The sequence below is a fragment of the Protomyctophum parallelum genome (genome assembly GCF_964188405.1).
Source record: "Protomyctophum parallelum genome assembly, chromosome: 3".
Lineage (NCBI taxonomy): Eukaryota > Metazoa > Chordata > Actinopteri > Myctophiformes > Myctophidae > Protomyctophum > Protomyctophum parallelum.
In genome coordinates this window covers 32,926,233-32,953,747 of record NC_139698.1, presented here as the reverse complement: position 1 = coordinate 32,953,747, position 27,515 = coordinate 32,926,233, and the positions used below count along the sequence as shown (strand labels likewise).

The following is a 27,515-nucleotide window of genomic DNA, read 5'->3' as shown; positions in this document are numbered from 1 at the left end:
CAAACCATGTGACTTCCATTGGACATGCCATTAAACACGGACAAGACACAAGACAAACGTTGTATGCATGTTGTAAAGGTGTGAGTGAGGCCCTATACATCTAGCATACAACAATGTTGCATGGTAGATGTAAACAAAGGGTAAGTGTCATGGTCGCCCCAATGCATTTCCAATGGAAGTCACATTGTTTGACACAACATTTTAGTTGTACGGCTTTCGGCTGTGTTTCGACTGCCCCCCCTCCCCCTCATACAACAAAAATGTTGTGTCAAACCATGTGACTCCCATTGGAAATGAATTGTGAGCTTGCAACAGTCAACAATCTCATGCATCAGCTATACAACAATCTGTTGTGCAGGTGTGAGTGAAGCCGGCTACCATGAAACATTGTTGTATGTATCACACAAAAAGAATACATGTAAAAAAGTGAAATCGAAAGTGTGATGATGACACAAATAGATGAATATTTGGAACTGGACAAAATTGAAGCTGATATTAAATTGGGTACTCTCCTAATTGGCTGAAAATTTATTTTATTTTCTGTTTATTAAAGAGCTGGATATCCCTGTCACTGAACACACAGTCGAGCAATGATTACTATCAGATACAACAACTGTCACTATAACGACGTCATCTCCTCTTTCACTACAAGTCCCGTCGTCCCGTGCGCGGTCAGCGTACATGAGAGACGAGTCCTCCACGCGTTCCGCTCACTGGCTGGCTGCAGCAGCACCAAATGAGGTTCTTGAATAACACATCGGGCATGCTTGTATGGGTCTCAGGACACCAGGAGTCAGGACACCGTTTAGTCCATCCCTTATCGTATCATTTGAAACGTATGTATCTTTCTGTTTCCGATCCTCCAACCTAGAGTATATTACGTGTCTTCGGTAACTTAGTGTTCCGGTCTGTTCTGGGAGCTAGCCTTGCTAGCTCTTTAGCAGCTAATGTTAACGTCAAGGAGTCGGTCAGCAAGCCAAAGTTGGCATCAGTTCAGAATCAGGCCTTTGCCCGCCTGTCAGACAGCTACTGTGGCGCACAGTCTCTGGCAGAGCAAACGAGACGCTTTCCGTCCAAAATGAAAGAACTAAAAACTAGCTATTAGCTTCTTGTCCTCTAGGCAGTGTCCTCGCAGGCAATGTCAACTAGGATGCCATGCTTGGTGTGAAAAGTCTGCATCTGTAACCTTTGCACAACAAGCCACACTTGTTTACTCAATGTTGTAGTAACGTGATAACATTAAAGTGAGTCTTTACTTAAGCGTCATTTCCACAAGCTTAAATCCTCATTATACTGTACCTTTCTTTTTTTTTTAGGTGCGGTATCCATGTTTTATGAACCATAGTCAAAGGTATGTGCATGGGTATACTATTCTGATGTCACATGTTTCATTATTGCCATCACTGTGCTTAAGAGTGCAATGAGGAAGTGAGTTATTATGACACCATAACCTCGCCCACCAGGCTTTCCACCAATGACACCAGGATTCCAGAGTGCACCCATTTTAAGCGCACATGCACCCTAAAATATGTCAGGGCAACTAAACTAAACAAACGTACATTTACTAATAATTAGCAGGTCTGTGTGGTATATGTGGCCACGCTTAAATGATATGCTGGAGGGTATGGAACAAGTTGGTCAACACCAGTGCAACCAACCAACTAAAGTTAGCCCTCTGGACATGTATTTTTATTGCACAATGGTGTGTGTCATAAAGATAAATACTGTCTCAAGTTGATTAAACACACAATTGTGTGTGATAAGTAGTAGATCAAGTAGTAGATCAAGTAGGAAATGACTAAACTATCAACCTCAAAATGCTCCGGTGAGTGGACGAGGCATACCGTGTGTACTCTGCAGGGACGTGATGCCCTCTCTGTCTTAATATAGCCAGTTTAATCTGGATGTGATGGCTGCTACTAACTACACACATCTGTGTCACACAGCTATGTATAAATCGTTGTTGAGGAGTCAAGGCAGAGTTGCATTGGTTCTATTAATGAGTTCATATAAAGTCCATCTAAAATGCAGGTGTTATGATCAGAGGTATTTCTGAGGGGCAGGTTTGTTTTTAGTTCAATGTTTGATTATCGATCATTCATAAATTGATATTGATAACCTTATATCGATCGAGTAACCGGCTAGTTGATAAGCAGCGTTAAAAAAACAAACAAAAAAAACAATCTTAATTTGCCTAATAACACTTTCGGGAGATTAATATAGCCATCCTACCTAGGCTGCCAGGATTGATCTATTACCTTTGGAGCATACGCCGAAGTATTTGCAGCTTTGATTCACGAAAATCTGTGAGAAAATAGTCCCATGGGTTGTTGTTGAAGAGAAAAACATGCCGCCATTGCGATGCGAAACGACAACAGGTTGCACAGCCTGTTTGTCATCAAGTTTCTATGGTTTCCCACATTGTCTGTTATCAGATTGCTACTTAGAGGTCAGTCTTGATGTCATATCATGGAGTGTCCATGGAGTCTAACCCGAACTCTATATTTGCATTTGGGCATGATGCAAATTGGCTGACTCGTAGTGACAATGACCGTGTCATAGCCCGTCAGCTTAAAGTCACACATTGGAAATTGACGTGTTTGGCATACGTCTCACAACTCACACACATGCGTGACCGAACCCTAACGCCGGCTTTACCTGTGTTTTACAATGTGTTTTATTTATTTTTTTATCTCAAACCTAGGAACCTGTGAGTGTACGTCACAGCACTACAGAGGTTTGTGGAGACGACGAGGATAATGATGCAGCGCGTCCTATCCCAGAAGATTTCGCGGCAGGTGGCTGCGGCACGCTTGTTGCTGGTTGGCGTGTCTGATCCTCCCTTGGCAGTGTGTAGCTGTGTAAAACGTCTGTACCCCCTCGCAGCTCAACGCTGGTTATCAACTTCTGCCACTAGCAAGGCAGCCCAACACCCAAAACAGCACCAGGAACCACCAAACGAGCCTCATCCCGGCACCACGCTTCAAGCCCAGGCAGGCAGTAAGCCTCATCATGGGGAGCAATCTGGGACAGAGGTCCCCCACACGACTGCTACCTCCACCACAACTGACGACTCTTTAGAGTTGGACCCCCTGCAGGACACTTCTGTTGGTCTTTACCAGAGATTTAAGAGGATGTTTAAACAATATGGAAAGGTGATGATCCCTGTACATCTGTTGACATCATCCGTCTTTCTTGGAACGTACTACTATGCTGCTATGAAGTGAGTGTTGTCTTCATGTCTGAGCTTAATAGCACTTAGCTACAAAAATAATAATTATAGATCTATAGATATTTATTTTACTTTGTTGTGTGAGGTAGTTTTAAACTCTGCCTTTTATTTTCTTCAGAGGTGTGAACGTAGTGCCATTCATGGAGATGATAGGTTTTCCAAACTCAATTGTTGACCTTTTGAGAGATTCTTCTAGTGGCTATCTCATAACCGCCTACGCCATGTATAAGGTACATTCATTGCAATCTTTATTCTTTATTACAGCATTACACAAAATATCTGGATGCAAACATTTTGGTGTTGCAAATGCTCATTTCCTTATGCCAGGATAAAATATATCGTCTGTCGGGTGGCAAACTCATGTCCAAAACCTTGACTTTTCAGGATTCGGATAAGAAAATGCCAATAGCAGATTGAGAAGCTCATTACGCGTCACTTTGCGCTGTTTCGAGCTCATAGAACTGCTATTTTTGATACTTTTGTGTGACGCTGTAGTATGACCAAGTAGGGCATTAATTCATTCATCAGAAAAATTCAAATATGGAGAGTATCTTTGAACTAAACTTGGCTTTTGTTTTCCTGTAGATTACCACCCCCCTCAGATACACAGTGACTCTGGGTGGAACGTCGCTCTCAGTGAAGTATCTCAGGAGGCAAGGCTACATGGTCACACCGCCTTCTGTCAAAGAATACTTCCAGGAAAACAAGGAGAAACTGAGTGAAAAAATGGAGGAGACAAAAGAGATGTTCTCGGAAAAAATGGACGAAACCAGGGAACTCTTCTCAGAGAGGATTGAGGAAACGAAAGAACGGCTGTCTGAAAAAATGGAGGAAACAAAGGATAAGTTGTCAGAGAAACTGCAGGAAACCAAAGAAAAGGTCTCTGATGGAAAATCATTATTTGGAAAGAAAACCGATTAGATTACACAACTGGCTCAACTAGCTCTGAATATAGTAAATCAACCTCAAAATGTTTAGAGTCAGTTGGGGGAAAGCGTGGGCACTTCTGTTTCTAAAATAGGGATTTGCACTATCATTGTCCTAAAATTTCACCATAAACATATAGCCTGTTATGTCATTGGATACCATCCCTATAGGTGCCCATATCCTACAATGATGCACTCTAAATGTGGAATAGACGATCGCTGATTAGCAGGTACATGACTATGCTACACTTTTGCTTCTGTTCATCCAAGACTCTACTAGCACAAAATATGTGGTTTGTAATTGTTATGTGGTAACCTATAACAATGGCCACGTTTGAGGAGAAAACATTTCTCAGATACTTTGCTTATGCTGACATCGATGGAATAAATTGTTTGAGCTGCTAAGGGTTGAAATGAAAATCATTTAAAGGAATGTTTTGACCTGTGTGACAATGCAATACTAGAGACTTAACAGAAACATGCTAATGCTTCAGATAAAAAATAAAACATGAAGATCACGGTTCCTTCTACGGTGTAGTCCATCCAAGCCTTTCTGAAGGCTGTTTTATCAACCTGTTTTTGATATATGAAATTAAGTTTCCTAATGTATGTTTAATCTGATAGCCAAAGCTAATATATTGCATTATTTTATTTTAGTGTCTGTACTTCCTGATTATTGTTGACTGAAAATTGGGATTAAAATGGGATGTGCTAAAAGCAAAATCAGTGATTGATTGTATGAAAGCTACCTGGTGTGAGAATGGTCAACATTTTACAAGGACATGATTTACATGTAAATGTATGATCATTAATAATAAGCTACATACCAATTAAAGTACATTGGTATTTAGAAAATGGCCTGTACAGCTGTCTAGACATCTTTACTTAATAAACTAAACTGGAGTGGCTTAACTATCTAAAATGTTTATGCGTTCTATTAAGTAGGCTATATGAGTTATGACAAATTATGGCAATTAAAGGCTGGATTTTGTAAAATATTTTTTTGAATATTTAGAGCTGCAGTCTAAGTTTAATGTCTTACGTGGGAATTGAACCCAGGTATCCTGTTAGCCCTGGTCCAGTGCTTACAGCGAGTCTCTCTGACACCAGGGCTAGTATCCTGTGTGGGAGACCAAACCTTTACATGTTTTCTAATTATGAGCAGTACACCAGATTTAAAACGTCCCAATGGAAAATTAGGGAGACCACCTCCCAACTACTGCAGATGTATTCATTATAATGAATTAACGCTACTCTACGGGTTGATTCAATAAAATAAGTTCCAGATTGCACCTTTAAACATTGAGGCACTGACCGGTTTAGCCAACTAAATTTATGAAAATTTATTCCACTGTGTGTTCATATAGAGCACATACATACCTTTTTTAAAACATTCTGCAAAATTGGACCAAGATATCCTGCCCCATTTCTAGGTGAGCTGGATACTTGGAATATTTGTATAGGATTTACTATATCATGGGGTGCCCCAGTCACTTAATGGCTGCATGAGGCTCACATTCCACATATTTCATGGTTCTTTGGTCGGATATGGCTCATATTAGTTCCATGTCTTACTCCATCTTCACTAATTAAATCACGCTCCACTGAGTAGAATCTACATCAGAAATGCAAATATGTAAATTATGCTGTCACACATGCTGTGCTACATACAGACATGGGTTGACACTTACCAGTGTGTTGCATTGCTTGTTTATATGCTCCTAGTGTAAAATCTAAGTTACAATGACCTCTGCTGTCCAAACGTATGAACAACTGATTCCACAGTCCCACTGCCACCTGTCTGTTCTCCCAGATATGATAGAGGCCAGAGGGTTGAGATTTTCTAAATACCAATAGGCCTAAGATTCTCCTTTGGGAAACCAGGCTCAGATCAGTGAAAGGGCTAACCCTTTCACTGATCTGAGCCTAAACAGTCTGGAAAACTGAAAATCTCAACCCTCTGCCCTGGGTGTTCACGTGGCTCTGAAAACCAGGCCTCTGCAGTGTGACTGGAATCTATCAATATGTTTGAGACCTAGTATAATGACTTAAAAAATGCTTTGACAACAGTATAATTTTGAACATCTTTATAGCGTTATTGTTTTTTTGTTAGTTTTTTTTTACTTTTGACAGCATAGATTATTTTACTTTTGCAGTTTAAAAAGGTTTTGGCCAGAGGAACTGCAAACATTTATTCAAATAGATCTTTCTATGCATCCTTCAAACCTAGTCCTATATTGCAGTGATCCGAGTTATGGCAAATTTATGTAAACACTGCTGTAGCGCTCCATTATGTGTGCAAATTATTTTTTGACTATTCTCATGCCATGATGCCAGAACTCTGAACAGTGTTTGTGTGAAGTTTAGTTCCCGATCTGCCCCTGTAGAGTTCGAATCGAATCAATAAACCACAGTAGTTTGAACTGGGATGGGGGCATTGATGGTTAATAAAATATAAAATATGCACTCTTGGGGCATTTAATTATTGGGACTGTACCCAAGTTCCCTCAGCCCTATGTTCCCTCAGCCCTATGTTCCCTCAGGCCTATGTTCCCTCAGCCCTATGTTCCCTCAGCCCTATGTTCCCTCATTCCAAAACAGACAGACAGGTTGGGGGGGGGGGGGGGGGCTGTAAGGCATCAATTATTCTATAATGCTACCCATACAGTAGTTCACCCTGCAGCAACAGAACACATTACAGATACCAAGTTACAGCAATGACACTACTGCACTGCATGGGGTCTAGTCTATCTACTTTGTTATAGCAAATGCTCCACAACAACACAGTGAAACAGTGAACAGTGAAACATTCCTTTAAATCCTGACATTTCTTCATGAATCACTCATCATGTACTTAATTATCTGTTTTGAATCTCAGGTATGTTTCCATTGCATAGTTGTCTCATCAACCTAGAGTACACACTTTAATGAACTGACACCAACTATTTAAGCTACGTTGACAAACAAAACTAGTTTAGCCTGTAGAACTTCCTGTCTCCTCATGTCCCCAAGTAACACTGTCCTCTGAAAGGCCATCTGCAATAACCTAATATTAAGTATACTGCGCACCCATTCACCTTTGCAGCTAAGTGTCCCTTTCTCGGACTGCAACTGTAGCCTACTTACTGTATAAGACCCATTCATTGAAATCCCAAACATGGAATATACTTGGACCATGTATTATGCCACATATAATGCCTGTCTCAGGACGGCCACCAGTATACAGTGGATAACTTCCCAGTCTTTCTGGGTAAGTTGGGTAACTATATAGCTACTTTAACCCTGAAATCCCAATTTTGGGCATGTCATTATAGGCTAAGAAGAAAGGACAATTGCTGATCTACAAGGTCACAACATGCCGTAATGTGTTGTGAGCTTGTAGATCGGCTTTTCCCCAAAAATAAGTTTTGATAAATGACTTATTTTAAAATGTGTAGCGCAGTGGAATAGAGTAGACACTATGACACGTCAAGACAAGAGTCAATTAGTACTATAGGCTATACATTTGTGTTCTGGTAATATCATTGATCACTTGTTTTGCATGTCCGTGGCAAAAATAAAATATTAATGGAAATGTCCATCACATTCACAAGCTGGCAAAGTGATTTCCCCGGGTGCAGATAGCTGCTGTATTATCATGGTTATTGGTGGTGGCGGCAATATTAATAATTTTAGTCTGGATATATCAAATCCTGTGTTGAGGATCACACAAGAATAGCATCACTTTAATCTTTATGGACAAAATAACACCCAAAAGGGTTCATAATTTCAGTCTGCTTGAGGTGTAATGCAGCTTTAAACAAAATAGCAGACAGTGGCACTGGTACATATCTGAACTCATCTTCTCACAGTGCGTGTCAACCACATAGCCGACACTTCTCAGCTTCAATGATGTTTTTCATACCAATCATTGCATAGAAGCATCATGGTTTTGTTATGCGTACACACCCATGGTACTGTGCCAAGAGAACTCACAAATCAAACGCACGTACAGTACACACAGTCAAGTTGTCTACAGTCTACCGATGTTAACCATCTCAAACCCTCACCCTAACCTCCCACGGGGAAGCACACCTTAACCTAACCTAAGAGTCTGTTTAATTATTTAATAATTTAGTTTTATGAAGGTTTACATTTTATACTGTGAATTAATTGCACTAGCAAAGTGTAACATGCAGTGAGGACGGAACGTTTGTTCTACCCCATTGGTTCTCTGGGGTCCTAATATAAGGAGTGTTCTTCCCCATTGGTTCTCTGGGGTCCTAATATAAGGAGTCTTCTACCCCATTGGTTCTCTGGGGTCCTAATATAAGGAGTGCCGTAACAGAGGCTTGTCATGTCAGCTGTCACTCAACTCAATGAAGGCGTGTTTTGGGCTGTAAAACAATCTGCCCATTTTGACCTATTTAGTTTTTCTTGCAAATATTTGATGCTGCTGCTTTAGATTCTACCAGCATATAAACACAGCAGAGGCCCTTCCAGGGACCCCTGGGTGCCACAGGCACACAGTTTCATTCGACTATGAATGGGCCTTTTGCGCCATGACACAGTACGTGCCCTCTTGCCCTTATATGCTCCAAAGGCTAACTGAGCTGACAGTCCTGGTCCACCTAAATGCTCCGGGGTATGCCCTATGGCCTATACGTATACCAGGGTCAACTCACATAAGTTACCCAAACCTAAAAGTCTATGTACGTGACCTGCCTCGTCTAGAGGCGACACCCAGGACTACGTGAGTCATAGCATGCTCTGCCACGTCCAGGTTATAGAATCTTGCAAAAAGTTGACGGAGATGACCAACTTGCAACCGTACACACGATATGGTTCAAGAGTTATAAGCCAAAACGTAAAGTGGGCTGTTATAGCGCCACCATCAGGCCGACCGATATAATTATAAGTTAATTAATTTGAGTAATTATTATGAACCTATTATTATGACGAGACGAGACAAGCTGTAAGCCAATTTCATTGGGGAAAAAATGCTGTCTGTATTACACTATACACTATTATACTTATTACACTATTACACTATTATACTTATTACACTATTACATTTATTACACTTGCACTTATCGGATTGAGGGAACATAGTGCTGAGGGAACATAGGGTCTGTTTTGGAATGGGGGAACATAGGGCTGAGGGAACATAGGGTCTGTTTTGGAATGGGAGAACATAGGGCTGAGGGAACATAGGGCTGAGGGAACATAGGCATGACCCCTAATTATTCAGGTATGAATTTTGAGGGTTCTGTTCTATACTGGAATAAAAAGCAGTTTATCCAAATCTCACAGGGGCCCCAGACTTTTGGGACCCCAGACGGTCCACCCACCTTGCCTAATGGGTACATCTCTCATGTACTCATGCGCCAAAAATAACAGATCTACAATATCTCAATAGATTCCAGCGTCTGACACTGTCGTAGGTGCAACATGAATTGGGATTTTGCCTCATCACTTCATTCTTTCTTTCCTTCTCTGTCATCTCTTAGCTTAATACTAATGGGTATTAATATTATGCATGTAAGAGCCATACGATGTCTACTGATTTTAAATGGTATATATATTGATGACATCACAGCAGGGCATGGGTGAGGCCAAAATTGCCATGGTTACCCAGGGTATTTAAACCTAGTCCCTGATTGAGCACAGGTGTTTCTGACAGGCAGAGGCACACTGTTTTGAACTGTGTTTGTTAGGCTGATGGTCTCTGTATGCGTTAATGGCAGTTTATGTTTATTTCATTGTATTTAAAATCAGTAGACATCATATGGCTCTTGTAGTGCCCAAAGCCCTATACTTCTGGCACTACTGGTTACTGACGGTTAGGAGGTTGTTCAGACGTGTGTAGAAGAACTGAAGTCCAAAACTTTCCCATTCAGTTGGTATTAAATCATATTTATTAAAAGTCCAAAGCCCTATACTTCAGTCTAGAAATTAAATACAATGAAATAAACATAAACTGCCATTAACGCATACAGAGACCATCAGCCTAACAAACAGTTTAAAACAGTGTGCCTCTCTGTTGCCTGTCAGCAACACCTGTGCTCAATCAGGGACTAGGCTTAAATACTAGGGCTGTCAAAAAAAATCGATTCGAGTTAGAATCGCGATTCTAATGCCGTACGATTCAGAATCGATTCTCATTTTCCAAAAATCGTTTTTTCTTTTTTTTCTTGCACAAATGTACCTGTACCTGACAGGTACATTTGTGCAAAAAAAACAAAAAAAACATGCACAGGTACTACCTGTGCATGCAATGCATTATGGCCTGGGTTTCTGCATAGTGCATTTACTACCCAGCTAAGCTAAGCCTGCCAATTGTATTTATTTTACACCTGTTTTAATACTAATGTATTGTTCTGGTATTGAGTGAGAAGAGATTTTGTAACTTTTGTACTGGTTCAAATTTGTGCAAGCTAAATAAATGAGACATGTTCTTACTCTTGGATTTAACCTTTGTGTGTTTAAATCATTCAGTTGATAAAACCTTTACAATTATACAAGCTTTTTACTAAATGTACTCTGCTTTCATGCCAGAAGACTGGAGTAGATCATGCTAAAATTCTATTTAATTGTTTTTAATAAAAATAAAAAACTGCTTTAGAATCGGAAAAAAATCTTTTTTGAATCGAGAATCGGAAAAATCGAAAAGATCGTCACCCCAAGAATCGGAATCGAATCGAATCGTGGGACACCTAAAGATTCGCAGCCCTATTAAATACCCTGGGTAACCATGGCAACTTTGGCCTCGCCCATGCCCTGCTGTGATGTCATCAATATATATACCATTTAAAATCAGTAGACATGTATGGCTCTTACAATGCATGATAACCTTCCAGCACTCTCACTACTCTAGGAGTGTGTGGGAGAAGGAAACATGCAAACATTATGGTTCCACCTCACAAATCCTCTCTTCCAGTATGTTTTTTTCCTTTCCTCATAAGTGGGTTCATAGAAAGGACACAGAATATGCCAAGGTTCTCCCCTCCCTGTATGTTTGTAATTGAGGCTAAGTGCTTTGAACATTACATTTGTTTCATTCCACTGCAAATATTATGATAAGTTGCCAGATGGGTCTTTCTATAAACAAGCTAGGTTTACTGCTGAAATGTACAGTAACATTAAAAAATAGATTTCTTCTGTAAGGTCCAGGCCCTCTACCAAAATATTTGGACAAAAAACAAACTAAACGGGGTGCTGGGTGGCGCAGTGGTAAGGTCCCTGCCCACAACCATGGAGGTTGTGCGTTCAAATCGACCGTGGGTCATCTGGCTTTGTTGGGCGCCTGTGCGAACACGATATTGTGATCACTGCATGTACAGGCTGGGGCGTCAGCAGGGAGTGTTGGAAAGTAACTGAAAAAACGTATTACTTAAAATAATACCAGTAAGACGCCTGAGGGCGAGAAGTGACCTCGCGTGCACATATCCGTGCAGGCGTGCACTTAATCATAATTTCGTTGGATAAGATTTTGTCCACAATTCCATGCTGCATTTATGTGGTACCATTAGGAGATAACAGGCAAAACGTTGATCAAAATAACAATTCTTCTACATTCGCTAATTGTGTATTGTAAATTAAGTAATGCAGATGTTTAACAAAAATGTAACTCTTCAGAGTGTAAAATGTAAATTAAGTAATGCAGATGTTGAACAAAAATGTAACTCTCGAGTGTAAAATGAGCTCTTACACTCTCAAGAGTTGAAGATCTAATCAGGGTCGATTTGGTTACCAACTAATTTGGGGACCACCTGGAACCCCCTCAAGGCCCACTGGTGGTCCCCGGACCATTGAAAACCACTGGCCTAGTGTGATCCACCACATTACAAAATAATATCAGACACAAATGAATACCTAAAACACAAGAAAAACTAAACACCAAAGTAATCACTTTTAAAGTTTTATTCATTATGCTGCAGTTTGACCACAGCATAAGTACAAGCATCAAATCTTTGACTACAACAGCACTTAGAGCAACAATTTTTTGATTTTTTTTCTTCTTCTTTTCTGTAAAAGTATTGCAATAACAGACCTTAGGCCTAAAACCTATTACATCACAATTGCTTAAATAAACAAAGAGGCAAAAATACAGAACAATTTTACCTCTGTGTGTTTCCATAATATATACTGTATATGTATGTATACAGTCATATATTTCAATATGTACTGTATTATATGTGTACAGTCATACAGTATATATTTCAACACAGAGGGGGTGCAGGGCAGGTGGGGGTGAGTGGGACCAGAAGGATTCTTTTTGTAAATAAAGCAAACCAATGTTACAAAACAATCCATGATGGAAGCAGTCCTGTGGTAACTGTCAAGACAGAGAGAATACCAAACTGTTGAGACATTATCATTGTTATTATTAAAATCTGGAACAATAAAAACAGCTACTTGTTTGTCAGCAGTTGAGTACAGACTTGTGGAAAGAAGTAGCACGCTGAAGAAAAAACCAAAACAAACAAAATAATTCAGTCTGAGCCCAAATTAGTTCTTCAAGCTAGTGCAGGAAACATAAGAATGTCTAAAAAGAATAACGCCCGATTTATACTTCGTCATACGACAGAAGCACAATCCAAAAATAGCAGATCTACAAGTCAATAATGCATCTGCTATTTTTGGCACATGACTGTTGTGCGACGGTGTATAAATTAAGCATATCAAGAGCCAGTGGCGCTCCAGCCATTACAATAGAGATCTCTCCAAATAAAAACTACACAACTGCCACTTATTTGGTGCTTTGAAGAAAATGGCGCGTTGCTATGTACATAGTCTATAGATAAGAATGAACATGCTCTGCGGTTATTGTACAGTGGAGTTATTTTTCAGTACATACTGTAAATAAATGACTGCAGATTAAACATGACTTTTGTTCCAATATACTGTGCCACATATAACATTGTAATGTATAAAACAAAAAAACAAAATATTATTTTTTTTAAAAGGAGAAAAGTTAAAATGACAAGTTTGTTAAACATTATTCATCATTCAGCTCCACTCATTTAGCTTTTTGATGGTGCACTTTTCCCAATCTTAGGGAAAAAAAGGAATGACCACTTTCTTTTGATACGTCAGACTTCCTATTTAGAAACCTCTTGGAAATACATTGCCTGTGATTCACATTCTCTCATATCATCAAAAGTTCCTCTGTCACCATTGTTGAAATGTTGACTGACACAATCAAACTGCAAAACCTCTAGCCAGATCTATAGCGATGACGAACAAGCTCAATATTTTTTACTGCAAATCAATTACTTTACTGTTGATGAATGATGAGTAATATATTTTGGCAGATATACAAAATAAGTATAGTTGAAAATGAAATATCATAAGACTAACAAATATTGATTCAGCTTTCCAAAATAGGAACTGGCAATAGTCATGTAAATGGTTATCCCAGTACTATTCTGATTACCATTTGTTCACCGACTTAGAAATCAAGTTAAAGAGTTTAAACTGAGAAGCTTGTTGAAAAATATCCCCAGTTTAAATTGTGTCAAGACATTTGTAAATTATGTGTATGAAACATAATTTTAGTCATTAGTTGATTGTGGTAAATTATAGTCGATACAACTGACCATTGAACCAAGTGATGACAAGCACTGTGCAGTTGTTCTTAGATGAGAAACAGAATAAACAAGTCATCATTATAATAACCGCTTCCTTAATCCAGAGGTTATTTCATCCTTATCAAGACAAGACTGTTATTTATAGGAAAATATTATATGTAGTAATTTGTATTTGTTTTGCAACCATATTTCTAAGCATACTTTGCAAACCATGTTTTATCATTAAAAAAAAGAAAGACAAAGCACATATGTACTGTAGGCATTTACAAAGTTGATGCTGCCTTCTTAAAATTCTTATATTGTCTATACATTATATTACATTATTCACAACATTTTTTGTGGTTTCTACCCATTGGGTAGGATATGTGCATAATATATTCAAGTTATATACAGCACCTTACAAACAAACATAAAGAAAGACAGACTACTGAAAAAAGCACCGTTGGAAGTGAGGCACAACGAAGGTGGGAGCTTTTGAGTGCAAGTGGGTTCCTATGTCTGCTCCACACATGGGTCAAATTACTGTTTGAAATGGGTTCAGTTTCAGCTCTGGGAGTGATTGCTCTTGTCTGGCACAATGGAACCAATCAGACTGTTGGAAAAATGCAAACTGTCCGTCTGGGCACACTTTAGCGGACAGAAGAAGCTGTCTTTTAGTTTTTAGACAGCTGGTGGATGGAAAAGAAGCTCCACCCCCGCAGCTGACTGACGCGACGGACAGATTCCCGGAAACGCTCTCCTCCGCGGCAGACAGCCGCGGGGGTGGAGCTTCTTTTCCATCCACCAGCTGTCTAAACACTCGGAAATTACGTAAAAGACAGCTTCTTTTGTCCGCGGCTGTCCGCTAAAGTGTGCCCAGACGGTCTGTGAATCAATACATCCCGTTGGACGCAAGCAAGTGCTCAGAGTAACCGACAATACCTTTGTTTACACGAGGTGCCCAAATTACAAGGTTGAGTTGAGATTCTGGGAATTTAATAACAGTGGACCACACAGGACTAACCTGTACAATATTTAGTCCAGAGCCTGACCTTCTCTTGACCTTGAATTGATCCATGATCCTGTTTTCTCCAGGAAGACCTTTTCACACTTGACAACATACAGTAAACATTCTAAATGGATTCAAGTTTATTTCCTGTTGCAAAGTTTGTGAATATCAGTAGCTGACAGGAAATAAGGGTGGACCCAAGCTGTTCCCTAGCAACACAATTCCACTGACAAGGTCTATACTCAGCCCTACAAGAGTTTATACCTTTTATGGACTTGACCCACTTTTCTTGAAAGCATGTAGCTGTGTAAAGTATGCAATCAATTTTGTCTACTGGTCCACAAAAAGGATAAGGATCACCAAGTTATAGGGGGTCTCTATGGGCCAATGTTATTCATCTATTTCGTTTTGTTTAGTTTTTTGGACATATGTTTTAGAATAGATTCCATCCTCAGACTCCCTCAGTCAATCTCAGATTAACTAACCGGAAGGATTCCAAACAATAATTTGACAGAGGTGTGGTCTGCTCAAACATGAACATTAGGCACCTTATTTACTCACATAATAGTAACATGCAAACCTCCTCGTAGAAAACATGAAGTTCATCTTAATATCCTCCATTTACAAGCTATGACCGCGCAGACAGAACAAGCCAAGAAAACAGAAGGGAAGAAGGAAGAAAAGAAGCAGGGGAGAAAGCCAATACAGAAGAGCAGGGTTTTGTCTTTTCTTTTTTTTAACATACAGTCAAAATCTTAAGTATTGGGTACATGTAGGATAACTTTATGGCAACTAGTCGCCGACAGTGGAATATGAGTTTTTAACATAAATGCATAACAAGGCAAAACTATTTTTGATTTAGACTTCATGGGCCTGACTTGGAACCACTTTAAAACGATACTGGCATTAAAAAACTAGCTAAAATAACATAACTGTAATTCACTAACCCAAAACTTAAGCTTTTGACTGGAGACACTAGAATCCTTTTATGCATCTATCCATCACTTTATGTGTTTGATGAGGGGATAGACAGAAGGAAGGTGGACTGAGGACGCAAGCAGCAGCAGTAGCAACAATAGTAGCAGCAGCAGCGATAGCAGCAGCAATGTAGACACACACATACACACATACAGTCACAGTCACACACATTCATACAGTACATACATGCATACAGACAGACCGACCTATAGACACTGATAAGAAAATAGAAGTGTTTTGAGCCTCTATGAAATCAAGTCTAAACAAGCTGCACAGACAATTCATCAGTGCCAAAACAGGACAATTGGGAGTATTGATTTAACTGAGAATCAGAGTTAACACTGACAAGTTTCTTTTCTTAAACAAGGTGATGTTTGAACACTCTTAAGTCAGTTACTATATTAGTAGCAGTTACAGGAAGCCTGATCTTTGCACCAACATTGATGTGTGACACACATAGAATTCAACATGTCAAAGTCTTCCATTTTAGCTAGCATATAAAAGGGGATGCAAGGCCTCATGCAGTAGCTGACACACACATTCATTTGGCATGTTCTTTTTGATGAACGTTTCAATAGGAATTATACTTACAGTTGTAACCACTGATATCTGTATCTATATCTGGCTGTTTAAACAGAGGCTCCCCACAAATGTTATCTTCAATATTAAGATGTATCCAATGATATGTTCATTATAAATACAAACATAGTGTGATGTGTTCCAAGATCCAGTCAGCTATGCACACGTTCCTGCAGGAACACTAAGAGCTTTTCTGTGTTTGGCAAAGGGTCTGACAGACGCACGCACGCGCACACACACACACACACACACACACACACACACACACACACACACACACACACACACACACACACACACACACACACACACACACACACACACACACACACACACACACACACACACACACACACACACACACACACACACACACACACACACACACACACACACACACACACACACACACACACACACACACACACACACACACACACACACACACACACACACACACACACACACACACACACACACACACACACACACACACACACACACACACACACACACACACACACACACACACACACACACACACACACACACACACACACACACACACACACACACACACACACAAAAAGACTGCACTCGCACATCGCCAAACAAGGGCTCCACTCCAGTCTCTACTTTTAAAGGGCTCAGCGGACTTTTTGAACACACTTTTTCTGCACATGGGTGGAGGGATGGAATGAGGGATGACAAACAGCTCGTAAACACCATTAGGAAGCTTGGGGCATTGGCTTCGAATGTTAACAAGAGAGGAAGAGAAAGACAGAGAGAGAGAGAGAGAAAGCCAGAGAGAGAGAGAGAGAGGGAGACAGAGAAGCACAAGAGCGGAGGAGAAGGCAACGATGAGCAGAGAAAAAGGCTAGGTTTTCTATTTTTTAAAAAGGTTTTACAAAAAGGACCCTCCCTTAGCCCTTGACTTCGACCACAGACAGTTTCATTAAACCTGATTACTCTGGTGGCAGACAGGATTCTTCACTTTGTCATGGGCTTTGTGGCTTTAAGAACGTGAAGACAGAAAGTTGAGAGCTCGGTTTCGATATATATATTATATATATATATATATTTATAACTTCCTTCGTTGTCATGGCGATGGATTTTTTGTTTGGTTGTTTGAGTGACAGTTGGCAGAATGCACTGTGCATGTGTCGATGGAGAGGTTCTTGAAGAACATTAGGAAGAGGGGGGACAGATGGACGCTCACATAGAAGGACCTGCTGAAACTAGGCTGCTGGATGGACAGACGCATGTTTTTCCTCACCTGCTCTGGAGATACATTTCTTTTGACTTTAAACTTAAACCACATACACATAGTTTAGTCGTTGAGGGTTAGGAATATGCTTTTGTGGTTGCCTAAACATGTTCATTCAAGGCTGTGTTAAACTCATGTTCAGCTTGACCAACTGGCAAACAATTTATCAGGCAGTTGTTTGTTCCTTCTACAGGTGGACAGTCTCGTTGGGAAGGCCATCCTCCATCAGAGGAACATGGTTCATCCATCCAGTGGTTTAGTTACAAAGCAGATGTTTTGTTTTCCTGTAGGGATAAAGTGTACATGGATGTGAAAGGGTAGAAGTAATTCTCTTACTAAGTCTCACTGTGCCTGTGGTGTAAGCAGACAGGGATATTGTAGGCTGGGTACGAGTATTTCTTGCGGTTCCGAAAAAAGGAAAAAAAAAGAAGGAAGGACATAAGCTTATAATACTATTTGCTCCCAACTGTTGAAACAACTTTGGAGCCAAAGTTCAGTCAGTCAGTCCATTCGTGAAAGGACAAAAAAACAACAACAAAGAAACAAAAACAAGAAAAACACGCATCGTCATCATTCTCATCATCACATACGTAGAGCATTGCTTCCCTCTTCTCTTTTACAACAAATAGATAGTGCAACTTTTAGATAACTTTTCTTTGTGTGTGTGTGTGTGTGTGTGTGTGTGTGTGTGTGTGTGTGTCGTTTTGAATGTTAAAGAGTTGTTGAGTCACTTCCTCCTGAACCTTGGCACTAAGATTTGGATTGTGTGAGTCTGTTTGTTGTGTTCTATAGTTGTCCATTCTCAGTTGTAGCTTGTGCACAGATCCCGGTCCAAAAACAAACAAAAAAGGAACATCCTCAGTCCCAGGGACAGTGCCATCCCGGCGGGGCAAGAACAAAAACGCAACAACAAACAAGTGTGTCATTTCAATCTGTGCTAGTATTATATATATTTTTTATATGAAGTAAATATAAAAAGAAAAAAAAGATAGCTAGAAAGCTGAAAAAAGCCCTCCTCACGCAGTGCATACGTCTCGCCCCCAGCAGTGCTAGCTATTTTAAGTAATCATAATAAAAAGAAAACGGGAAAAACAAAGAAGAAATCATTTTCAATGTTTGGTTCCTCTCTTTCCTTTTTTTCTTCCGTTTCATTGTAGCTAAGGTTGATATTTAGTTGTGCATGGGAGTGTGGAGAAAAGACAGGTGAGAGAGAGAGAGAGAAAGAGAGAGAGAGAGAGAGCGAAAGAAAGAGTGACCATTCCTTACTGGTGGTCACTGAAAAAAGGGGCGAGGAGCAGGAGACGTCATACTCCAAGTTTCAACAGCTGCTCAGCCCCTCCCGTCATTTCTCACACCAGGTCATCCGGTTGGCCGTCCTTGGCCTTGGCAGGTACTATTGTGCTTTCTGATTGGCTATGCTGCTGGATCGTCCTACTGCCCTGCCCGCCCGGCCCCGCCCTCTGGTTATTGCTGTGCTGGTGTAGAAAGAACGCAGCTCCGGGGTAGTGTCCCATCACCTCGCTGTACGCAGGCGGGGGGCCTTCCATGCGTCCGTGACTGCTCGAGTTCGCCGCACTGATGCCCGAGTTACTGCTGGGCGGCCGCGGGCCTCCGCCTCCGCCCACGCCCGCCAAGCCCCCGACACCCCCGCCCCCCATGTCGATCAAGTCACTGTCGTAGATGGTCCGGTTGGGCGGGGCCCGCACCGACTCGCGGTTGAGCTCCATCTGCTGCTCGGGGTCGCGGAGCTGCAGCGTGCAGGGGCCCTGGTAGGGAGGGGGCTCCTCTCCGTCCGACAGCGAGATGGTGGGCGGCAGGTCAATCTGGTGCTGCAGGTATGGGTAGGTGGGCTGGAAGCGGCTGAAGCGATCTCTCTGCATGAAAGAGGGCGCTGTGAATCGCTCTCTGGCCTGCGGAGCATACAACACCTGCAGAGACAGGTGCAAGCATTAACACATCAGAATAGACTTTTTATAAAGTGAGAGGGAGAGAGAGAGAACATAGAGAGAGAAAGAGTGATATGGAAGGTAGTGGAAGCCTGGAAGGAAGCAACAATAATGGGTTATATTTTATAACATATACAGGTATATGTCATGTCATATATTTATAACTGGTTGAATTAAAAACGTAATATTAACTATACTAGACTAGTGAAATGCCTTGCAATGCCAATGACGCACAAAAAGTGTGCATAATATTGATCCCACATGGGAAATAAAATATATATAAAGTATATTTTAAAAATACTAATTTGAGTCATTACTGTGGCACAACCACAACATATCAGTGATCGGTTATTGTACAGAAACGGACGAGGGAGCACCAGAACTGATGTTGCAATGACCAATGGTCATTTTCTGTGCCACAATTAAACCAGTCGATATTATGTCGTGTGACAATGAGGAATGATGGGCCTGCTGGCAGCACCAGCATTTCAAATTTTGCTAAAGATTTGTTATTCGCTAATTACACTGCAATTATGCTAAAAGGGAGCTGTAATCCAAAGCACTGCTTCTTGTCTGCACCCAGACATTGCATGCAATACTTCACACCGTTTATCGAGTCCATTTTACCCCCATCATACATGTCGTCATTCTACATTCTGAAGCCACAGTTAATGTTTCCTTCTAAGACTGTTCTAGTTTTCAACGCACTTTTGTTGCAGCCAACCATTATCGGAGGAAAATGATTTCAATTAGCGACTGTGGCTCTAATAGGTGGCCCCTACTGACATGACTAGGGAGCATGACAGACGGAAAAATAAACAGCATACAGACACACACAGAGAGAAAGGGGGCAGAGGAGAGAGACTAGAGCAGAGCGGGGCAGCTCTCAGACGGCTGTCTAGACAGTGTCAGGGGAGGTGTTGGTGATTAATGACGCACCAAAAAGCATCCCCCCGCAAGCAAAAAGACCCCCCCACTGCATCTCTCTGCCACCCACTCTCTCTTTCTCTCTCCATCTCTGGGTCTGTCTGTCTCGCCCTGTCTTTTTCTAGGTCTCTCAGGGCTGTGCCACGTTGCCACATCGCTTCTCTCTGTCTCTCTCCCTTCTCTCTGTCTCTCTCCCTTCTCTCTGTCTCTCTCCCTTCTCTCTGTGGCTCAGACAGTGTCTGGGACAGGAAGACAACGTGACAGGGTTCAGGTGTCTCCGACAGACAGACAGGTTTAACGCCATTAGGTGTTTTTTCTCCTAATACGTCACACATTCACTGACTAAAGTAGCAAAAACAGCCGACCTACAAGATCACTTGCAGCAATTTTTGCAATTTTAGATTATTATTAATATATATATTTTTTTTAAGTGAAAGCAAGTGGTTAAGTGTGAAGGTTTTATAAATAAAATGAAAATAATTAACAAGAGCTTGTGACTAAATAATAAATACATTGCATCCAATGGAACATAGGTTCTTCCTTCCACCCCCCCTCCCCCCATTATGGCTTTGAACACACAAGGTCTCAGCCAGACAGAGACTGTGACAAGGGTCAGTGCTAGCAGTCTTACCTCAGAGGCACCTTGCCGGGAGCCGCCATCCGAAGGCCACAAGCAGCCGTCCTGCAGAGTGACACAGGAGACAACAGCACAGCCACCAGAGTGAGCTTTATGCTTGGATGCACAGCAGAAACACATGCAACAGTGGATACGACACATTAACCACTTCACACAGCCCTATTTTACACCTTGCCTTGCAATGGCATCGCATGGCGTACAATCTACAAGCTCACAACGTGTAGTGTAGCAATGCAAAGTGGTATGAGTTCTTAGATCTTCTGTTTTCGCCATTTTGTTTAAAAAAAAAGAAAAAAGCCTTGAACATTTTTGCCTGAAAAATATAAATGCCAACTGCTTCAGCATTTCATGGAGGATTAAACTGGCCCTGCATTTCATGGACAATCTAAAAGTCAGACTGCAACAACAAAGAGAACGGGCACACTCTTATCCAAAACATGGAGATACTGCAGAGTGCAGACAAAAACAAACATCTTAACTAGGAAGTGGGAGATGAAACATGAATTCTGGGGAAAGCTTGCCGCTTCGAACCTAAATCTGGCCCCCTTTCTATAGTGTGGGGACCACAATGGCAGTTAGACCCAGCACAAACAAACCTACAGCAGGAAAGCCACAATAAAGCCACAAAAGAAAAGGACTATCAAATAATGGCTGTTTTTCTCCCACTATGTTTGCCTCTGTTAAACACACATCAAAAACAAAGGAGAAAGACGTAACAGAGAACGGAAGAAAAATGTAGACAAATTAGCTAAATTTCTAGTTCTTTTATGCTCGTTTGGAGCAAAAGCCTCAAGCTATTATTCATTCCTTCTTTCTCTGCCCTGGCTGATTGCTGACATTTGGACCTATCAGTACCAAACCTTTTATGCATGCTGCTGGTAGGACAGCATGCATACAACAACATTTACACTTGGTTAGTTTTTGTTATATTTAACATTAATGTTATGTCATTCAATATGTAACCTTGCCCAAATTTGGAGTAATACTTCATAGATGTGTCATAGATGATGTCACAGGCTGGTCATTTGATGCAGTTTCCCAAGATCTAACTAATTTTCAAGTTTGTTTACTTTTTGATAAAATCTATTACTTTCTTTATTGTACACAGCCCATAGTGATAAGAAAGACGAGAGAGATGTAAACAGGAAAATAAAAGACACTGTACATACAGAGTACAGACACATGTACAGAAAGACAGTATTGCGGCCCGAACCTTGTCTTGTACATATGACATACAGATAAATCATCATCGTTTGTCTAATCATCAATTAGACAAACAGATACAGTTATTATCCCCGATCCCCGACTTTATCGGTATCAGAAAATTAAGTATTAGATCGACTCTTATTTGGTCATATCGGTATCGGCAAATATGCCAGTCTAACCACCGATCCGATACAGGGGTAAGGGGTTGAAACTATGGCAGGTAAAGATATATTTTCTTTTTTATTATTATTATATAATATGGTATCGGTATTCTGTATCGGTATCGGCTAACACCGAAAAATTGTGGTATCGGGATCGAATCGGAAACGAGTGTATCGGGACATCCCTAATACATACCACTAGTCAGACAGACAGACAGACAGCAGTATGTGGAAAAAAGTGAGACAGAGCCAGCAATGCCTAGCATGCCATATGTTCAGGACAGGTTGACATCGGTAAAAAATCAAGCGCTCGATCTCTTCTTCAATCGCGCTACATTTGTAATTTTTTCGTTCCATCTGTTGGGGAAGCATATATCTTTTATTGATGTCAGAACCTGTTCTGACATTGCATAATTATGTTGATCCTTCCCCATCCATCCTTCCTCTTTGATGTATTTTGACTTATATCCGTCCATTCAAATTTCAAACTCTAGACGGGCCCCAAAGTTATTAGTGCAGCCACGCCCCCCGGCAGCCGGCGAAAACTAGAGTTCTCAACAGGCCTTAAATTAAGGCCCGGCCCTCATCAAACCCTGTACACTCAAGAGAATGTCCCCGCTACCACCCTTAGATCTCCATATATGGAGCTGATCTGTTCTGACATTCCAATTATGTTGATCTGACCTCATCAAACCCTGTACACTCAAGACACGCTCCTTACAATTCATTCCACGTTGATCTGACCCCCCATGCCAGCAGTCTACCGTTAACGAGGCGGATGAGGATCGCTTCTCGCCCTCAGGCGTCTTACTGGTGTATAGGAGTGTGTGTGTGTGTGTGTGCGTACGTGTCCCGTGTGTCGTCATGTTTGCACGGGGGAAGAGCAGCCAGCTGTCTAGACACATCGGTGCGGTGAATTAAACATCAAGGCCTGGCTAGCGGTAGAGTGTGGCTCTACACTACAGTCTACACGGGAGCTGGTGCTGCACCTCAGCGCCTTATAGTTCACCTGCAGACTGGAGGCAGCTGAGGCTGCTCTCTGCTCCTAACTGGGGCAGCATGCAGGGACACTGGCTCTGTTAAAAAGCACTGATTGTGCTCAACGGAGCCCCGGCAGATGCAAAGTAGTTAACTATGCCTTCCCCGTTCCGGAGACGTGGAAGAGAGGCACTGCTAGTATTACCACGGGATCCTCTCTGTGTCTCTCTGTCTGGAATTTATACTTAGATGCGTGCCAGTGTCGCATACCCAAAGTATTTTTGGCGCACGACACGATGTGCAACCAAGTATAAATCAGGCTTCTGTCTCATACACTCGAACACACACACACACGGGCGCGCACGCACGCACACGGACCCGCACACAGCCACACACAACTTGGCATGGTGCATGTTCCTCTGACCTGTTGCAGGGCGTGGTCGTGCCGGCGGGCCTGGCTCTGTCTGGTGATGAAGGACCATGTGGAGAGCTTGTAGTGGTTCAGGAGGCAGATGATCACCACCACCATCACCGTCATCACCACGATGATGATGACAATCTGGACAAACTCCAGTTCAGCTGCAAACAGAGAGAAGAGACGTCGTGTTAGAAAGAGCAGGAATTTTGCAACAGGCAACACTTCATTGTAAAGTTCACTTTTGGTGTTCATGGATAGAATAGGTGTCCCGGGAGTGAGTGTGTGTGTGTGTGTGTGTGTGTGTGTGTGTGTGTGTGTGTCCCATCTCTCTCCCCATTTCCTGTCAATGTACTGTGAACTATCAATGAAGGCAAAAAGCCCCAAAAATATCTTTATATAAAAGAAAAGAAGAATATGTACCCCCCCCCCCCCCAACAATGACAGCGTGTCATGTTCTGTGCTCACCAGCAGAGGGCAGTGGAGATTAATTTAATAGTCAGCCTGTCAGTGTGTGCATGTGTGTGCATGTGTCAGTGTGTGCCTCTCAGTCAGCCTACACGTTTTACAGAGAATAGCCTAAATCAGAGAAGAATGAGAGGAGGAGCTGCAGGGAGCTAAACTAGAAGTGGATTTTGGTAGTGTGTTGGTTTCCCTCGTCAAACAACAGTCAGTGCCCACGCACAAACACACGCACGCACAGCACAGACCAGACACACACACACACACACACACACACACACACACACACACACACACACACACACACACACACACACACACACACACACACACACACACAGGTCTAGAGTTGAAGTGACGGGTCAAGGGCAATGCTACTGTAGGACTGTGTCTCTCCTCTTGTTCATTGTTTCAACGTCCCGCCTCCCCTTCCTTCGTATCGCTCTCTCTCTCTCTCCTTTTTCTTTGTCAATCTCCATTTACTGTATTCTCACCCACTGTCACTTACTTTCTCTGACTCTCCCTCTATCTTACCTCCTCCCCTCTCCTCTCTCTCTTCCTACCGCTGCACTCTTTTCTTCCTGCATTCCTCTCCTGCCCACCATCATTCCTTCCGTCTTTCACTCCACCCTCTCGTTCCCTTCCCACTCTGGGTCTGTCTTTCAGTCTCTCCTCTTCCTTCCTCTGTGCTTCTCCTTCCTCCTCTCCCTGCCTGCTGTCTGAGAGCTCTTTGTTGTTCGTCCTCGGCTTGTTCTGAGGAGGAATCTTGACCTTGTCTGGTCCTGGCTCCCAGTCTGACCTCTGACTCACACTCTTACTCATTGCTGGACACTGTCACTCTGTCTGTCTGTGTGTGTGTGTGTGTGTGTGTGTGTGTGTGTGTGTGTGTGTGTGTGTGTGTGTGTGTGTGTGTGTGTGTGTGTGTGTTTGCGCACGCATGTGTGTGTGTCCTAATTAGGACAATGACACAGTGTACATGAGAAATTCAGCTACAATGCCTCGTTTCAACTGAACAGAATCGCAAAAGGTTTCTGAGAAGGTACATTTCACCACAGTTCAGTCAGCCATGATCTGGTAAACTACCCACACACCAGTCATAGGGGGGCAGTAGGAAAGACATAATAGTCAATAGGCACACAGATGTATGAAAATCTCTTCCTGGAAACAAGTTGCGAGTCAAAAAAAACCTGAAAGACTAACAAAATACTGGAAAAGGAATAATGCTGGTATATAAGAAGCATTTTAAAGCCAATCCAGTACAGTCCAGTTTAACCCAACCTCTCCCAAATCAGCCCAGCCTTGGTAATCCTGTGCCGTTTATTCATCTGGATTAGAGTGGTTGTGTTGAGTCAGAGCTGAAATGTAAACCCACCTAAACCTGCCTCTCCTGCACCACAGTGGCCACAGGGGAGGGCTTGAGCCAGAAGCAGAGGAGGAAGGCCAGCCCGACCCAACCCACCGACCTCAACCACAGAAAAACAAAAAGAAAAACTGGTTGCTTAGAATGAAACCCAAGCCAATCAAACCAACCGACATTAAAGTGAAGGAATGAGGTACTCTGAACAAAAAAATACAAACAAAAGCCAACAGATAGTGATTCTTTGCAACATCAACAAATAAAGAGTGGAGTGCACAGGATGAAACTACAGAGACTGACTTGGCCCATCTGTCGGAACAGTGGGACAGCTTCTGGATTGTTTTAGCAAGAAAATAAAAACCCAGGAACAATCTTAATGATGCATGCCAGCGGAACGACGATGTGCTTGGAACTAAAGTTAGAACTAAAAGACATAATAGCAAACTGAAGAATCACACACAATGAAACCTAACCTAGCCATCCGTTTCTAACATTAGAATATAAACACAACTTAAGCAACCCCTTCATTAACCCATAGGCCTGACCTAGAAGAAAAAAAATCTTCTAAATCCTCCAGTTTTCCGAAATAAATATTTTCACGATTTTTCAATAGCTAAATTATAACATAATGTTTAAAACACCAAAAGGGGTTCCCGCCCAAAATGGGTTAAAGCTGAGGTTCTTACAGTAACTCGAATAGACTGAAGCCAGACAAACCGTCCCTTTTGATATAGCGTCAAACTGTTGAATGAACAAGCCGTTAAGAGTGAATGAAAAACTGAAGCCAGCCTCAAAGACACCCTGGCAAGTGGCAATGCCATTAACCACATATAAGAGTGTAAGGAATGGTGTGCTCAGAAAAGCCAACAAACCAGGCCTGTATAATTCACATAACAAGCCACAAGGGAGGGGACCGAGCTAAAGTTACGTTCAGAGAGGCAAAGTTCTAAAAAACCCATGTAACCCTCGCTCTGTTCAACCCCATTAGCAAAAGGGCAAAGAATGGTACGTTGCATGAAGAAACTATACTAGGATGTCTTAAATAAGCCTGGCTCTCAGGGCCTAGAGTGAAGTTTTCATTTGGGAGCGCCTCCCGCCCAAAACAGAGCAGTGCTGCGCTCACCGCAGAAGCCACAGGGAGGGGACTGAGGGAGAGTTACATTCTGAGAGCCAACGTTCTGAGAAGCCAACTTAACCAGGGCCTTTTGTTACCACGCCGGCTAAATATGAGACGACGCTGCAGCCCTGAAAGCCCAGCACGCCAAAACACTTCTAGGTTTCACACAGGCCTTCTTCACCCCGCCGAGGTGGGTGGGTGTGGGTAGGCGACGAAAAACCAACATTTAGAGAAACAAAACCTTAAACTGAACCCCGTTGTTACCACACAGCCGCAATATGCAGGGAAGAGGAACAATATGTCCTGATTGTCCACCAGGGAACGCACATTTAAAAACACAAAGATTTGCCGTAGCTTTTTTTGTGGTTTCTGAACCACAAGACGAGGAGAAAGTGGAGGAGCAAGCAGCGGCTTCTTCGCAGATATAACAACAGAAGTCCACAGTGGTTGCCAGGTTGGCTGTTCTTCTGAGTGGCGGGGTGTGTAAAGATATAAGATATAACAACACAAGTCCACAGTGGTTGCCAGGTTGGCTGTTCTTCTGAGTGGCGGGGTGTGTAAAGCGAGGAAGACACTTAGTACGGCAGAGACAGTAAGGAAAATGTAACGGAAGGAAGGAAATGCACAGCGTTGTAGAGAGAGGAAAGGGGAGAGAGAGAGAGAGAGAGACAGAGAGAGAGAGCTCCAGTCCCATCCCGCCCCACAGGCACTCAGAACACTGTGTACAGTCCTGAAACTTACCGTACAGGAGAAGCACAGACCACAGA

General features: G+C 42.0%; 2 protein-coding genes across 3 annotated transcripts in view; one reads left to right on the top strand and one right to left on the bottom strand.

The window, feature by feature from the left end:
• The first annotated feature begins 698 nt into the window (after positions 1-698).
• Positions 699-5,045, top strand: fam210ab (family with sequence similarity 210 member Ab). Its single transcript, XM_083760485.1, has 5 exons — positions 699-836; positions 1,317-1,351; positions 2,705-3,223; positions 3,351-3,462; positions 3,818-5,045. The coding sequence occupies exons 3-5, from the start codon at positions 2,760-2,762 to the stop codon at positions 4,151-4,153; spliced, it is 912 nt and encodes a 303-aa protein (XP_083616611.1). The 5' UTR covers positions 699-836; positions 1,317-1,351; positions 2,705-2,759; the 3' UTR covers positions 4,154-5,045.
• Positions 5,046-16,771: 11,726 nt separating this feature from the next.
• Positions 16,772-27,515, bottom strand: part of LOC310856182 (low-density lipoprotein receptor class A domain-containing protein 4-like) — a 139,613-nt gene continuing 128,869 nt past the window's right edge. For both annotated transcript variants that reach the window (XM_083761427.1, XM_083761428.1), the window contains 3 exons: positions 23,822-23,976; positions 21,047-21,097; positions 16,772-19,470 (listed from right to left, as the gene is read on the bottom strand). In XM_083761427.1, coding sequence (XP_083617553.1) covers positions 18,892-19,470; positions 21,047-21,097; positions 23,822-23,976 — 785 coding nt within the window. In that variant the 3' untranslated portion in view covers positions 16,772-18,891. The remainder of the gene's footprint in view (positions 19,471-21,046; positions 21,098-23,821; positions 23,977-27,515) is intronic.